Source organism: Toxotes jaculatrix, chromosome 8 (genome assembly GCF_017976425.1).
Source record: "Toxotes jaculatrix isolate fToxJac2 chromosome 8, fToxJac2.pri, whole genome shotgun sequence".
NCBI lineage: Eukaryota > Metazoa > Chordata > Actinopteri > Toxotidae > Toxotes > Toxotes jaculatrix.
In genome coordinates this window covers 7,418,493-7,434,950 of record NC_054401.1, presented here as the reverse complement: position 1 = coordinate 7,434,950, position 16,458 = coordinate 7,418,493, and the positions used below count along the sequence as shown (strand labels likewise).

The window sequence follows — 16,458 nt, the reverse complement described above, 5'->3', positions numbered from 1 at the left end:
TGTTTCGCTTAAGGTTAACTCTGAGGTTACTGGGACACATACTGGTAAAATGGGACTTCTTAAATTAAGATCTCTTATTTGACCTATCGATGTGTTCTGGGATCGATAGCTTAGCCTAGAGCCCTTCCTTCCCTCGTCCTCAATCGTCTAGTTTAGTCTAGTCAAAATGGCGAACCTCATGTAGGGGTCGAGTACGATTACTTGTCACGTTTTCATAATTTTCACAGGGTTTATTTTCTAGCTTGTTAGCTCGCCTGTGAGCCATGTTCACAAACATAGGTCTGCGCACCGTCCTGAAATCCTCCGCTGGAGTTTTGCGAGAGCTGTGCTCTGCTGCGCCAGTGAAACCGTGGACATGCAGCTCGGTTTTATTATCAGGACCGAGAGTCAGCTGCGGTAAGTCCAAGCCACGAGAGAGAGAAAATAAAAAGAAAAAAAACTCGAAGTTTATCCGATTTGCGGGGAAAACACTTGGCGAACGCATCTCAGTATATCGGTCTGTTTACTGCCTCTCTGTTAACGCTTAACCAGGGCACCATCAGACCCCTAACATCAACAGTGGTAGGCGCTGCTGAGAGCTGCAGTGGCGAAAAAGCGACATACAAGGTAGCACTTCTAATTTCAAACGCGTAACAGTGTCGCTAATTATGACAAAGTTTCACTTAAATGACTAACAGAATAAAAAAAAGTTTTTATGTTTTATGTCCGCTCACTCTAAACTTGACGCTGTTATTTAGTGCATCATAATGTTCTCCAAATAAACACAATAACAACATCACGATCTTCCTATAGATTGGCCGCTTTTAGTAGCTGTTGTAAACTAATGAAGTGGTCTGGCAAACAGCATTTACAAAGAAACATTAAAGTCAAAGCTGTAAAAACTCAGACAAACTGCACTGAACAGGCTTATGAAGGACATGCTGTATGTAATGAGTTGACTAATATTCTTGTCCTAATATGACCAATCTCTGCTGCAGAACTTGCACTGATGTTTGGGTTTCTTCAAAGTCCTTTTTCACTCGGGTGCTTGCCTGCCCTTCTGTGCAAAGTCTGCTTTATCTGATGCACCATCTAGCTTCACTGCAATCATATCAAAAGCATCTAGAGCAGCTATACTTACATTTCCCCCGCAATTCTACTAGAATGTGATAACTTGTTTCCTCACTGTTCCATCCTATTTTCCTCTTTTTGACAGTCATTATCTTCTTGACTACATTAACAGGTCCATCTGGGAACAAGTTGGCTTCTCATTGCATATCACTTCCCTCCACATCAGAAGAGAAATTCAGAGAAATAAGAGAAATCATGAGTCACAGGCTCAATAAATAAGTCATTGAAATTCATTTGGTTGGCTGTACAGGTTGCAGTGTGTAAAATAAAATTCTTTAACAATGCTCTCTAACAGAAATTAAATCACTGACAGTGTAGCTTGCTTTAAAAATAAATAATTTTTAAAGACAAAAAATAATTTTCTTGTCACTATGCCTCCACACCAGCAACAGTCGTGGCCGGAGGAAACATGTTTTTGGATTATCCGTCCCATCGTCCATGCCATCCTGGTGAATGTGATATCTCAGGAATGCCCTTAGGGAATTTCTACAGATTTAGCATAAACGTTCACTTGGGCTCAAGGACGGAACTGATTAGGATTTGGTGGTCAAAGGTCAAAGTCACTGTGACTTCACAAAACACATTTTTGGACATAACTCAAGAATTCATACTCACAAAATTTCACTCATGTTAGTTTTCAATTTCAATTTCACAATTTTCACTCATATTAGTTTTACATGGGTCTGGATTACTTATAGGATGCTTAACTACCAGTATTTTACAGGAAATGACATCATTTAGTGGTGATATGATATTGGAAACCACTGTCTTCGTACCAACTGATATGTGCGTAGTTGTGTTATCTGGTGTGTGGGACAGCTGTGCTTTACACATTATCTTGCTTGTGCTCTTTGAGTCATGCACCTTAAACTTGTAGATCAGCATCATCATCTTGTAAAATTCTTCTCGCACAGCAGATCAGAAATGCTTCTCTCGCAACTAAGCTTGCAGTGGAGACAATATTCCCTTTATGTTAAGTGGCATGCAGCAGAATATGATTTCTGGTGTTGGGTTAGGAAACTAGAAGAAACCTTTCTCCACAACCACGACAGACTTAAGATAAAGGGTCATTCAGAAACAGAATTTAAACAGAATTAATTTTGGACTCTGTCTATCTTTTTCCTTTTAGACCAGCTCTGTTCCTACTAGTAATGACATCAACATTAAGATTAGATAAACCTTGGATTTGTAGGATAGTTAGTAGTAGTTCCTTTGCATGATATGAAGCTTCCATGTCAATCTCTGATCGTTCACTGAGTCATTTTTTTTTGTGTGTCTGGCGAATGTCATGTTTTCTTTTGTTCTGTGGCATTAGATCACATCATTTTTCCTACTGAGTCACCTGTTCTTCAGGCAACTGTTGGGCCTCTTCTGAGCTCATATAGGCTATGGTCCATTTGTCTACGTTGTTTTTCTTTTGATGTTTCGTTCATTTTGTCCACTCACTACACATTTATCATTTTTGTCTTTGCTCTCTCTCTTTTCAGCTGCAGGAAGCTTTGCTGTTCCGCCACCAGTGAGACATTATGCTCGGGCTGCAAAGAAAAGGAACACAGGTATGTTATGAGGCTGCACTGTCACCAAACCTTGTATCAACCTTTTTTAAAATATACATCTTTCATCCAAATATTTTGCATCTTCCAGGCTTTCAGAGCCAGCTCAGTGATCTCCCTCCAACGATGCTGAAGAATGAGTATTCAGACATACCCCTCGTTCAAACGTACATATATATAGTACCTTACATAAATTGATAAACAAATAAAATGTATATTTGCCATTTATTATAAATCTGTATTCATATATTTATTAGATTAAGCTGCTCCTTTTCTAACACCACTCTCTGTTCTGTTGACAGAACTGATGATGTTGTCAAAAGACTTCTTTCTTTGGAATTAGCACGTCATGTAAGTTGTCACGTCTCTCAACAGATTGCCCGACGATGTTTACCCTGTTTTCTTTTGGATGCTAATTACTCATTTTCTTGAAATGTACACTGACATGCCTGAGTATGCAACAGTTACAAACAGTTAGTTCAGCACTCTGGTTTCATGTCCTCAGAGTGACAAGCTACGACTGAAAAAGGAACAGCTAATTGCTAAAGTCCAGAGGGATGAGAATGACCGCAACTCAGAGGAAGTCCGGGGTGAGTTACGTGACTTCCATGCTGCACATAATATTTTCACTGAAATAAAAAGATAGGATATAGGCTACTTTAATTAGATGTTGTTTCAATCTACCTTTTACTGTCTTTTCCTTCAGTGGCTATTTTGACAGCAAGAATCCGAAACTACCAGGAGCACTTACAAACACATCCCAAGGTGAGTGAGGGAGCGGAATCATCAGTTTAGCTTCATTTTTCTCCCTTGCACGCTAAACAGGAAAACTTACTCTGCATATAAAAATAAAAATCTTAGATGACATAATACGTCTCAGGGCAGTTGACGTGCACCACCAGTACTTTTCATGTGTGAACACGTCCCCCAATTTCCTCTCTGCCTTCCTCTGGTGTGAAGCATGTGTGAACTACAGGATATCCTGTGTACTCCCCCTCATTAAATAAAAACATGCACAGCACAGTCATTATAGGAAATTTCCATGTTACATCATATCTTCAACATTTTTGTTGAAACTGACATAGATAGGGAATAGAGGTTGTATCACTTTTGGACTGTTTGGATTTGTAATTACGTGTGTCCTCATAAGCATATTAGTGTGTGAATTTTGCTTCACTTGATGTCAGCATTTCCTGTTCTTTTCTATTTGGCCCTGTTTGAGTCACATTGTAAGTTTGACCCCATTCTTTGATTTTTCATTCCAGGACAAAGCTAATAAGAGGCGGATGCTCATGGCCATTGACCGAAGGAAAAAGCTTTTGAAACACCTTCGGTTGGTTCGCTATGATGCCTTTGTGAAAGTGTGCAAGCAGCTGGGCATCACTTACACCTTCCCCCCAGAATACTATAGACGGGTTACTCGTCGCTGGCTGGCCAAGAAGGCCTTCTGCATTAAGGTAGCAAACAAAAGACCCCATTGTTCTATTTACATCTATATCTTTTATGTATGATAATGTATACTGATTTTTCATTGGCTGTGTATAATAAGACCTTCAAACTGTTATAAGACTGTTTTTCCACTTTAGTGAAAGAGTAGGACCTAGAGTGCCTTATAACATTACTCAAGTTTAGTGTGCACACTCAACTGTTTAACATGTTGAAGTGTTAGGTGCTGTGAAAGGTGTTACCCCCCCCCCCCCCCCCCCTCACTCTTGGTCATGTGTGTCTCTTCACAGGTCTACAAAGAAGTGCAAAAGCAGAAAGCAGAGCAGAGACTACTGATGAAGGAACGTTTAGCTTCTGCAACGACAGATGCAGCCAAGACCCAATAAAAGACTTGTTGTACGTCATTTTTGCTTTTACACCTTTAGATGTGGTAATAAGGCATGTGAATAACCAGTTCATTTTCATGTGTTACCATCATAATATATTATTTGCTTTTGCTTTCAGGTTGATGTGGGAATTATCTGAAAATGTGTCAGAATTAAATGGAAATAAAGTGACCTAAAAAGTAGTATTTAAATGAACTTGGGAAATTTATTTGTGCTGAAATATATATTGCTATCAATTAAGTGCATGATTCAAGAGGTATCTGCATTGATCTCACTTGTGCAAGGTATTTTCTGAAGTAGCAAACTCAACCAGATAGGTAGGAAAGATTTGGACGTTTGGTGACACAAAATAGTCAAAATCTTGAGTTTTCCACTATAAGCTGAAACTTAAAGGTTTACTTAACACTGACTCACGTGGGAGAAATGTGTTGCTATGTTTCTCCTGTGGCCATGATGTGAGAACTGGTATTTTTCCATCTGCTGTCAAAGACGAACTTCCTGGGTTTTCATCTTTTATCAAAAGCTAATAAAGTATTTAGTTAGATTTGTCTCCAGAAGGAAATTGCATAATGTTATTAAGCAATATTAGTTACATCTCACTGTGTCAGAACTGTCAGGCCATTTTACTGCAGTCTTTGTGCAGAACTTTTAGGTCCACCTGGCATTACTCTATCTTTAAGAGCATGACTCACTTTTTTGAGCATTGTCTGATTGCCTTTAGGTCAAGTGTCTGAGGAGAAAAGGCTGTTAAATAGCCATGGGAGCAAGAAACACCTGTACAATATGACAAAGCCACTACAAAATTCCTGCAAGAAATAAGACATTTATGTGGTGTTACATTTTTGTTGACTGGCAGAGCGTGCCACAGGGATGTCGATTAAAGCTGCACGATTGGAGTTGCTGCATTATATTGCAATGTTTCTCGTATCCAAATACCAAAAGGATCTAGCTTTGTGTGATCCAGAAAAACATCACCACAAACTTTGGCCCCAGAAATGAACTTTGTGGTCATCATTTCATATCCAGTATGCTAGATCTGAATTTCCTATGTATGGGCTCTATAATATTGCAATTTTCCATTAATCTTTTAAGTTTTTCCACATCTAAGTCTTGGAATACTTACAAATGCAACTCTATGTGAATGTAACTGACACAGACATATGTACATCTTGATTCCCTCAGAGATTTTAATTAATCAGAAAAGGAGTTTTTGGAGTTGCGTGCACTTTTATGCTGGTTCAAATCCATCCCTTCTCTCACAAACTGCAGAGGTGGAACAGGTTGATTAAAACCTCAAGACTGGTGACAAAGGGGATGTGATGCATTTGTGGGTGTTCTGTGAAAGTGTGGTTAGAAGATTCTGACAACTGCATGAGTTCTCTCAACTATGTTGATCACATATGAGATCGAAAAACCATTGAAATGCAACCCCCAACAGACATGTGCGAGTGATCTGTAGCTGTTGGATATAATACCCACGATCAGCCTCCAAGCAAAGCAGTAGTTCCCTTCAATGGTGTAAATTTGCCAGTGAATCAACACAGATCTTCGCCATCTTCAGACACAGCAGTGCTCTCAATGCAGCAATTCACAGCCCAAGCTCGTCACAGTTTCCTGTGTGGTGTGCAGTTTGTCAGTTTGATCAGGAGGAGTGCAAACTGACAGACTCTTCTGGTAAGTGACACCTCTTTTTCCTCTCGCAGTAGATCAACTTTGCGATTCATTTTACGATTAATTTAGTTTAAATTATATTAGTTCACGCTCAAGAACCATATTTGCAAACTGTTCACTTTTATTTTAAAAGATGTGCATTCACATTAAACTCCTTTTGATAGGACTGATACAAGATACCATGGGCTCTCGCATGTTCTCTTGTACCTCTGGCTAATTAATCTTTGTATTCATCTTATATGCCTTTGTATGTAGTAGTTTACATACATGGTTCAGAGTATGTATTTACTATGGTGACATCTACCATTCACCGTTGTTAACAAAACTTGCTATATCAATTACTATACCAACATCATGATCTAGTACTAACATGATAAACTTTAGACTATAAACAGAAAAACAACTCCTAATGAGGAAATTCCAAAATTCTGTCATCTATGAAATTCTTTAAATATTTTCAGTTTTTCAAGTCTTCTTCATATATTTTTTGAGCAACATTAGTGGATGAGAAACTGAACTGTTGCACAATGACAGTATTGAAAAGACTAAAAATTCAGATATATTTCTGATTTTGAACTATGCAAACTAAACTTAAATAATTAGCCTGTAAATCACAGAAGCTCTTAAAGATCACAAACCAGTGTGCTGTGTCCTTTGTTGTTAAGAAAGAAGTCCATGAAATGTTTGTTGATACGGGATATGCTTCATTAATGCTGACTGAGCTGTGAAGTCTCAGTAACACATGAAATCTGTATTGTGGTTATTCTGCTATGGGAAAACAGTAGAATAAACTGAATAAAAGATTTCTTCTGTGAAAATTCAAACTGGGAAATTAATAGCAACACATAAAAATACATATGACCAAATGTAGAAACAACTGTGGAGCACAGAAAGATTTAGTCATTCCTCCTACAGCTGTTCCACCTGCAAGACACTGCACTTTTGCTCTGTTCCAGTCCTAACAGCTGAATATGTTCTTAACTAGGCAGCTAAATCAAAAACAACCAGCAGATCCAGTAAACAAAAATGTCGAACCCAGTGGTTACCCATCAACCAGGTGCAGGCGGCTATGGGACAAATGTCCAAACAGGAGAGTGGAGCACAGGCTTGTGCTCCTGCTGCAGTGACCTGTTGGTCTGTGAGTACAATTTAAGATGCTTCATTTTGACATTATTTAATTGTTGTCCATACACCAAAGACACTTGTGGGCATCACTTAACTTGTTTCTGAGACACAAAAAACATTTCCTTTCACACATTGATAATTAAATCCATTTCTGTTGTGCAGGTGCTCTTGGTTGTATCTGTCCAATGGCATTGAACTGCTACACAGCAAATAAGTATGGAGAAAATGTCTGCTTGGGGTGTGTGCCAGGAGGTTTAACAGCCATGAGGACTCATATGAGGCTGACCTATGGTATTCAGGTATGCCAGTCATTTGAAAAGAATTTAGTTGTTATATATTCCAAACGTTTCAGTAGACTTTGTGTCACGTTTTGGGTGGTGCTCTAAGTTGCATACAGAAGAACTGACTGACTGTTTTCAGCAACTTGGCTCTTGTGAAAGATGCAAATTTCATGAATTTAGGAAATTCTGGGTGTTCCCTTAAATTGAGACAAGTGAATTGCAGCACATGCATTTTTTTTTTGCAATCTTTCAACCACAGGGAACAATATGCAACGACGCCTTGATGACTTTTTTCTGTGGACTTTGTGAGGTGTGCAGGATGGCGAGAGAAATACGCATCAGGAATGGAGAGATTTCTCTGTAACAAGATGATCCTGGCCCACTCCATGATGCCCCGCTATCGTGGAAGTAATTTGTTTATTTTTATAGCTTTCATGCAGGCAACAAATACAGAGCAGCTAATGAAATTTGCAATTCAGTGTATTAAATGCAATTTTACCTTACGCTTAGGCTCGTATTAGTAGTATTTGTGTAAATAACTTGCATTGTTCACTCATTCACAACATAATTAAACTGCACTTGAACCATATTGACAACATTGTCAATAAAAATGTGATTGTTTATTTCATGTACGTTTCAATGTAGGAATTATATAAGTTGTGCTCAGACACACACACACACCAAAAAAAAAAAAACTGTCCTGAGTAGATTAATTTAATTTATTTTTTTTAAAACTGGTGATCCTCAACCTTTTTCGGTTGAGTCTCCCAGAAATAAGTGTACTTAAGATCCTTGTTATGGCCTTAGTGTGGACGTAAGTTTTTGTTTTTGGTTTTTTGGTTGTTTTCTTTTTGTTTTTGTTTTTTGAGCACTTACACCAAGGTGTGATTTATCATTTAAGGATATTTAGAGGCTTAAAGGGGTAAAAGTACCCACTACTTCACAAGAACAACAACTTCCATTTTGTGTGTATGTGTGTTTAACAGAAGTATAGTACTCTAGTTTGGGAGCCACTGCTCTAAACTAAGTGGTGCAGAGGTTTGTTCTGACACAAGACAAAACGAACGGAGTCATTTTTACCTATGAATGCACAATACAACACTGGTTTAACTGCAACTTTCACACCCGTCGGACTCTTCCACTTTCCTGTACGTCATGACGCACTGCGCTCTGATTGGTTGCTTTCTTCGTGGCCTGGCAACCAGAAGAGGCTTTACCAAACAGATATATCCCTCACCAGCAAGCATCCAAGCTAGCTACAATCGCTAGCTACTTCTGTTTTGTGGAGTCATTTAATCGTCCAAATATCATCATGTCTTCAAGGACTCTGCCGCTGCTCTTCATAAATCTCGGTGGGGAGATGCTGTACATCCTGGACCAGCGGCTCCGAGCTCAGAATATCCCTGCTGACAAAGCTAAGAAAGGTAGTTAGCTTAGCAGCTATCCAGCTAACAACACAAATGTCACCCTGCAGTGAAACGTCAACGTTGTAATGCGATAACTGGACATTCAGCTCAGCTAGTTTGTCCGTTTACAGGATGTTGTATTGACAACTTTCGGTGATTCAGAGAACATCAATATAAAGACAAGTCAAGAATTACCCTTAATGAGTCAATGGGTTGTCTTTTGTATATCCACATATTTTGATAAAATAGACAACAGACAGTAGACTCACATAGACAAATTTCAGTTTTTAATTCCCAGCGGTCCATTTTCAGTGAATGGGAAACTTCTCTAAACCCAAAATGATATCAGATGAATCATAGTCGCATACTCATATGTAAACAGTATGATGCAAAAGTTTTAGGGCACTAAAAGTAAAATGAAGATGCTTTCAGGAATAACTCAGTGAATAGTGCTCTAAATTAAATCAGTATTTCTTGTGACCACCCTTTGCCTTTAAAACAGCACCATGTGCAAGGCACACTTGCACATGGTTTTTGGCAGGTGGGTTGTTCCAACCATCTTGGATAACTTGCTACAGTTTTGTGGGGGCCATACCAAGATAGTTCTGTGACTCTGGATGTATTGTTTGGAGTTGGTGTCTTACTGCAGATTAATTTGGGATTGATCAGATGGCTCCCTGATGGTATTGCTTGCTGGTCAAGAATTTAAACCTCTAAAGTGCCTAAACCTTTTGCACAGTACTGTATATACACAGTATTTATAGGCTATATAGAATGTTAGCATACAGGCACATTAAATGAAGTCTTGAGATCTTTTCAGAACATCATTGCCTTTATCTATCTCCTTTTAATTCATAAAGTTTCCACAATAGCTGGCTGGATAGAGGAGGACAGACGGAGAGGTATTATTACAGAGCTTCAGTATCATGCAGTAGTAGCTCTTTACTCTGCTTTGGCCTAGACCAATGTGCTCCATAAACAATAGGACTTGATAAAAAACAACAACAACAGCAACAGATGAGATCTCATATGCATTGGTCAGCTCTCAAATAATGTGCTAAGTGCCTCCTCTAAATGATTGGGGCACTCAGGTGCTCAGGTCCTGGCCACAGAATTTATTGGCTTTAGAGCCTTGATTGCTTGATTGTATAGCTAGTATATTAACAATGAAGGGACTTGTTCTAAAAACAGGGATCAATATCTGCAAATCCTATAAATCAAATTAAGAGTTTTTAAGTTACTAAACAGGCCCATATGCAACATGTGAGACAACTACGTCGTAAGATATTGACCACATAAAAAAATCTCTTACTTCAAAAACAAGTACATTTCATGTGTTTTTCTGCATGTATCAAGAAGCTCATCTGGGGTAACCACACTGTTTGTCTCTGCTCTGAGATCAGTTTTTCACTTGTCGCAGTTCCTTTTTTTAGTTTAATTTTACTTTATGGGTAGGTAGCACTACAGACAAGACTACCTAGCCTCACCACATTAACCTAGTTTATTTGCCTTGACTACAGACAAGACTACCCAGCCTCACCACATGAACCTAGTTTATTTGCCTTCACCTTGAGCAGATAAAATGCATGCATAATGTGTAGAAAAACATTCACTGAGTTTTGCTGCTGACATCACAACAGTGATTGAGATCATTTCTGTCAGTTGCAACTGCAATTGAGTTTTTCCTACCTCGCTGCGGGCCTGCTACCAGTTAGGATACATGCTGATGGCTTTCCATGCTGCTGCTTTGTTAGGGCCTTTGGGATTAGGCTTTGGATGACATGGTTTTGACCAACATATAGTATAGAATGCTCACCTGCCTGCTTCTAAGCCTGTAATTTGGAAAGTACATTTTTCTAACCTCAGTTAACTTTTTGTGGACTTTTCTGTTGTACGGTTTGCTTCACTAGTTATGAATGACATTATCACCACCATGTTCAACAAAAAGTTCCTGGAGGAGCTTTTCAAGCCACAGGAGCTTTACTCCAAGAAGGCCCTGCGGACTGTGTTCGACAGGCTGGCCCATGCATCCATAATGAGACTCAATCAAGCTAGCATGGACAAGGTAAAATGATCATGTGTACAGATGTTGGCCTACAGTTGTAAACTATGTTGTAACCTGCACATTTTGATTTTTTCTATTCCTTTTCTCCTTTTCCTTTGAATTTCCATTTCAGCAAGCAGACCTTATCCACACATTAATCACAGTCTGTCATCAACTTTACAGTGATCCCAGTTTCTCCAAGCTTCTTCAGTTTACGCACTTGAGTTGTATTTTAAAATCAAACACACTTTGGATCTACATGGCATAAATCTACACATCAGTCGATACTTAATATTTATATAATAAGTGTAGCAGTAGTTGTGCATATGGTGTATATATATCTAATACACTGTATGTGTCTCCCTCTGCTGTTTATTATACGACAACAGTCAATTTATGAATTTTTGATGCATGAGGCAATCAAGTCGTGCATGCGTTCCTCTTCACAGCTCTATGACTTGATGACCATGGCTTTTAAGTACCAGGTGCTTCTGTGTCCCCGACCGAAGGACATCCTCCTAGTGTCCTTCAACCACATGGATGCAATCAAAGACTTTGTGAAAGACACTCCCACCATTCTCAGCCAGGTTGATGAGACTTACCGACAGCTCATAGAGGTACAACACATGTGACTTCACTGTCTTGACTTGATTTTTTTTTTTTCTCTTCTGGACAGGAATGGGTAGCATTACATTACACATGGCTTACTGGTACTTCCTGTACTGTGCTGCAAGATGTTTGAGGTTTTGGCTGTAAGAAAATTAGGTCAAGTGTGGAAAAAAGTAGAATGCAAAGAGGTGTCAAAACTTGTATTATGCAAAGAGGAAAGAAGAGGGGGTAACAGCGTCAAATGTAAAAACTGGAACATTTTTCTCTGAGTTTAGTCATGCATACTTAGCAGTAGAATATGAACATATATGGTGACACATTGTGAGCCATTGCTTTCCCTCAGGCAGGATTGAAGAAACTGCCATGTAGTAAAACACACGTGGCCAAGAAGAGGAAACACATGTCAGTGTTAGAGAGGTCACAGTCCCATGACCAAAGATAGTATTCAGGTCCACATATAAGACCAGTCAGAATAAGGAAGGCAAAATTACCACCCAGTCCAACTACAAACAGGAACAGTGGAAGAATTTAATATCAACATTTTCAGTGGCAGCAACTTTTTTATACCACTAACAGAAATGGTGTTTTGAGTGATTATGCAGCTGCTAGCACTTTTGGGTGGGTTTCATCTTTTTTGCTGATCCTGTGTTATGGTTTGAAATGCCAGTCATACAGAACACTGTCATAATTTCACACCACTATAATCATGACATATTGACATATGACTGCTGTGGCTTTTGCATTGCTTGTAATGAAGTCATCATTATAATAATCTGTTTTTTTAATATATTTTTTAAAATCCAGTCCTCATTTCATTATTCACTACAAAGTGATGTTTTTTCACTGCCGTTTTACTTATAAAAAATAAAATGTAAGTGATTTGTAGAAACAGCTGCACACTTAATTATTAACTTAAGTTAATAAAATTATAGATGAAAGTAGAAATAAATATTTAGAAATATATCTTTCCTGACTACAAGCTCATCTCCAGCTTTAAGGTGCACGCACATTCCCCTCTTTAACACCACTTCAGATATTTTTAATTTTTACTTTTATTTTTACTTTTTAGATGTACACACCCTTATCTAGTGGTGAATTCCAGCTGATTAGACAAACTCTTCTAATCTTCTTCCAAGACATGCATATAAGGGTAAGTCCATAATTTCTAACATTTAATTAGAGAATATTCTTTTTTGTTTTGTGTTTTTGCTCACAAGCCTTTTGCTGTGTGTCTTTGTCTGTGCCAGGTGTCTATTTTCCTTAAGGACAAAGTGCAAAACTCCAATGGCCGCTTTGTGCTTCCCACCAGTGGTCCTGTGCCTCATGGAACACAAATCCCTGGCTTGATAAGGTACCACTTTGTACAGCTCTTATCCTTCACAAGGAAACAATATTCACTTGAAAGAATGATGTAAGATTAAACAAGTGGCTTTGTGTAGAAAAAAAAAAAACACCTTTGGTCTTTCCAGTGATCTTTAATGTTTGCCGGTTTGCTCTGTTTTCTGATTGTACCCAGACACTGTAATCTGTTAAGTAGGCCTATTTGCTGCTAATTGCATTACAGAGGTTTTGTTGAACAAGCATTTGCACTCTAATTTTAGATGTGTTGTAGGTTTAGCTTGGATCAAATTACTTAAGGATTGTATGTCCTCAGTGAAACATTTAATACATAGAGGAAATAAGTGCTCACTTGTACAGTAGAACATCTGAGCTTCAGCAGTGTTAAAGCAAGCAAGTATTAAAAGCAACAGACAACTTAAGGGTTCCACCTGAGGGAACTACTTTCATCACAGAAATGTTGTCCTTTTGTGTCTGGTATTTCCAGGATGTTTAGCTGTACCGGTGAAGAAGTGAACAGACTGCAGTATAATAATGGAGGAAACTACACCGCTGCCATCCGGGAAGGATCTTTTGAGATTTTTGGAGACAGGGTCACCAAACTAGGCACAAACATGTAAGACTTTATGGTCCTTATGCAATGACATTTGGTTAATGACTCTTTGTCATCCTGGTCACGAGATATTGAAAAGTGCTAAATCAAAGGCATCTGGACGAGGTGTCATCAGTCATCCAAGATGTTCTTCTTTTAAAGTTTATTTTTGGGTTAGGGTTAAGGGTTTAATTTTGTGCCTGTATTGACATTCAACAGTTGAGAGATGACAGGAAATGAAGGGAGAGAGAGATGTGGAATGACATGCAATCAAAGGTCCCTGGACAGATGTGAGCCAGGGATGTTGCTGGTTCATCGTAATTGCCTTAACCTTTAAGTCACCAGTGCACCCTTGGTTTGATCGCTTCTACTGACTGTTGGGCAGTTCTAGGCATTTAAACTCTGGTTTTTACATTAAATATTTTCATATGGCCTAGGAACAGGATAGGGAAAATTTAATGCCTCCCATTCTGTAGAACTAATGAAGTCACTTGGATGAGTAGCAGTGGTGTGTAAGATGACACCAGCCACTTAGCTTCTGATTTATACAATTATAGCTTACATACAGCATCAACACAGTATGTACTGACACAATGCAAAAGAACCCTATAAATTAAGCATTTGTGCTGCTTTTGCAGGATTCCTTTGACATGATTTTGCATGCACATAAATGCTGTCTCTCTCTCTTTCTCATATTTTCATTCAGGTACAGTGTAAGCCGTCCAGTGGAAACCCACATGTCAGGAACATCTAAAAATTCTGCTCAGCACACTAAGGTGAAACTGGTTTACTGTGAGCACTGTAAACATGCATCATTTTGCATTGTTAACACACAACATTTTTTGAACTCTAAAAACAAGTTAAATTTAGAAGGTTGATTCCAACACATTGCAATATCCACAGTACATAACATGCACAGGAGTTTGGTGAACTGACCCTGTTCCAGAACCATGCTCTACTTCCTGGTACCCCATTAACAGGAGCAGAATAGCAGGTTAAGCACAAATATATAGAAGTAAACAATCCACTGTGTGTCAACAGGTCAATGCTGCTCCCAACCCTCTGGCCAAAGAGGAGCTGAATCTATTGGCCAAGTTAATGGGAGGGTTAGAAGTTCATAAACCTGGAAACGCAGACAGTGGTTTCCGAGTCAACCTCTTTGCCACTGATGAGGAAGAAGAGTGAGTCCCCTTATTTGTGTGTCTACTGTCAAAGTGTTGTATGGCAAACTCAAACTAACATTGTGACTCTCTTTTTATCACAGAGAGGCATTAATATCAAGACCAGATGAGCTTTCATATGGAGTCATAAAGATCCAAGCAACAAAGGTAAATCTGTTTATCTCACAATTTATTTATTTATTTCAGCAGAAAAGAATCGGATGTTCAGCAGTACTGCGCATTTAATGACAAAAATAGTCTTAGCACTAACATGTCAGTCTCTACTACAATGTGTTTTATCCTCGATGAACTACCATGTCAATTATCTCAATGATAAGTGCCTGTGATGACAACTCCAACACTGTGATTGGTGGATAACATTGTCTTTCAGGACCAACAGGCCAATGCTGAGCTGGCTAAGATCATGGGAGAGTTCACAGAGTCTGGAGATCAATCTCCCAGCGCCAGCAGCAAAGGAGACGACCTTCTGGCCATGATGGACGGTCTGTGACATGTCACTAGTGCCCAAGTGGTGGGGCACAATGCATCGCCAGCAGTCTGTTCCACTGTAGACTAGTCTGCTGTCTGTACCTGCAAAAACACTGCAGCAACTTCACATGCAGCCAGAAATCCTTGTTTGGGTGCTTTTAAAATGCAGATGCAAGCAGGTATTGCCACTGGTTGTCAAATGACCTACTGCAAATTTGCGTAGTTAATAACAAAGAATGTGTCATGAGCCAGGCTTTAAGCTGTAATACACTGTAATAGTATGTTTGCTGTAAACTGAGAAGAGTTTCAGTGCATCGAGATATACAGTAGGCCTATATCAGTGTGTTGAACATGTTTATTTGGTAATAGCAAAACACCTGTTTGTATAATGTCCAGATGTTGCATTTTTAAAATCTGACGCAGACTACGCTGCTGTACGTATAATACACATTCCTTTAATTTCACACAAGGTCTCTTAAATTTCATGAATACATAACCGTTTTAGATGATTTTCAGGTTTATAGTCCATAATTCTATGTTTGTGGAATACACAGTGTGAAGAGGGGGATAGATAACTTCTTCTGTATTCTAATGAACAAGTGATTAAATGATACTGTGGGGGAATCAGAGAAAACCCAAGTGCTCTTTCTATCGTGATTCAAAGTTCTCTCAAAACTTTACTTTGGTAAGAAATGTGTTTACGTGACATCACGCTGTACTACTTTAAAACAGTATGAGGAGCGGCTTAGACATTTTCCTCTACCCTATGATGTCTCGTTGAGATGTGGCCCAGAAATGTGCCCATTGATGAGTATATAATTATAATAGAGAGCAATGCAATATAAGGAATTGTCTAACATGTAAATACGTTTATTGCATATTTTATTTATTTCATTGTATTATTTTCTGTGCATAGGGAAGTGCATATTGCTGCAATTGTCAAATTGTTGAATGTGCAGGATTTTTAATAAATTGTTGAATAAAATTAAATTTAAAAAAAACCCTCATGTTTTCACTCATATTATTGTATGTAAGTGTCTCATCTGCTTGGGTACTGATGCAATTGAGAGTTAATAATGACATGAACATTGTAACAGCTTATTGTAGTTGATAATTTGCAACAGTAGAGGGGGCTGTAAAACCTTTCTAAAGACTATATACCACATGAAATCTGTCCAAACTATTACAGTGCCACAGCAGCCACATTGTTTTTTTTTTAATGTGCTAAAAGGTCAGAGGTGTACTCCT

The 16,458-nt window shown here is 38.6% G+C and overlaps 2 protein-coding genes across 4 annotated transcripts; both read left to right on the top strand.

Annotated features, from left to right (window-relative positions):
• Positions 1–144: 144 nt before the first annotated feature.
• On the top strand, positions 145–4,680 carry mrps15 (mitochondrial ribosomal protein S15). Of its 2 annotated transcripts, XM_041044795.1 has the most exons (9): positions 145–396; positions 2,598–2,666; positions 2,755–2,830; positions 2,966–3,014; positions 3,169–3,253; positions 3,370–3,428; positions 3,929–4,120; positions 4,400–4,505; positions 4,614–4,680. In XM_041044795.1, the coding sequence occupies exons 1-8, from the start codon at positions 264–266 to the stop codon at positions 4,493–4,495; spliced, it is 759 nt and encodes a 252-aa protein (XP_040900729.1). In that variant the 5' UTR covers positions 145–263; the 3' UTR covers positions 4,496–4,505; positions 4,614–4,680. The 2 variants fall into 2 exon arrangements, with proteins under 2 accessions (XP_040900729.1, XP_040900728.1); XM_041044794.1 differs by having other exon boundaries at positions 4,400–4,680.
• A 3,671-nt stretch (positions 4,681–8,351) lies between these two features.
• On the top strand, positions 8,352–16,195 carry oscp1b (organic solute carrier partner 1b). Of its 2 annotated transcripts, XM_041044591.1 has the most exons (11): positions 8,352–8,996; positions 9,839–9,880; positions 10,889–11,043; positions 11,472–11,639; positions 12,701–12,781; positions 12,879–12,982; positions 13,457–13,585; positions 14,268–14,337; positions 14,603–14,742; positions 14,826–14,889; positions 15,113–16,195. In XM_041044591.1, the coding sequence occupies exons 1-11, from the start codon at positions 8,885–8,887 to the stop codon at positions 15,230–15,232; spliced, it is 1,185 nt and encodes a 394-aa protein (XP_040900525.1). In that variant the 5' UTR covers positions 8,352–8,884; the 3' UTR covers positions 15,233–16,195. The 2 variants fall into 2 exon arrangements, with proteins under 2 accessions (XP_040900525.1, XP_040900526.1); XM_041044592.1 differs by lacking the exon at positions 9,839–9,880 and having other exon boundaries at positions 8,355–8,996.
• The last annotated feature ends 263 nt before the right edge of the window (positions 16,196–16,458 follow it).

Excerpts from the sequence above, each read along its gene's own strand:
- oscp1b (XM_041044591.1), top strand. The coding sequence starts at position 8,885 with ATGTCTTCAAGGACTCTGCCGCTGCTCTTCATAAATCTCGGTGGGGAG. Across the intron at positions 12,782-12,878 it reads TCCAAGACATGCATATAAGG|GTGTCTATTTTCCTTAAGGA; the intron begins GTAAGTCCATAA and ends TGTCTGTGCCAG. Across the intron at positions 13,586-14,267 it reads ACCAAACTAGGCACAAACAT|GTACAGTGTAAGCCGTCCAG; the intron begins GTAAGACTTTAT and ends ATTTTCATTCAG.
- mrps15 (XM_041044795.1), top strand. The coding sequence starts at position 264 with ATGTTCACAAACATAGGTCTGCGCACCGTCCTGAAATCCTCCGCTGGA. Across the intron at positions 3,015-3,168 it reads CTTTGGAATTAGCACGTCAT|AGTGACAAGCTACGACTGAA; the intron begins GTAAGTTGTCAC and ends TCATGTCCTCAG. Across the intron at positions 3,429-3,928 it reads ACTTACAAACACATCCCAAG|GACAAAGCTAATAAGAGGCG; the intron begins GTGAGTGAGGGA and ends TTTTCATTCCAG.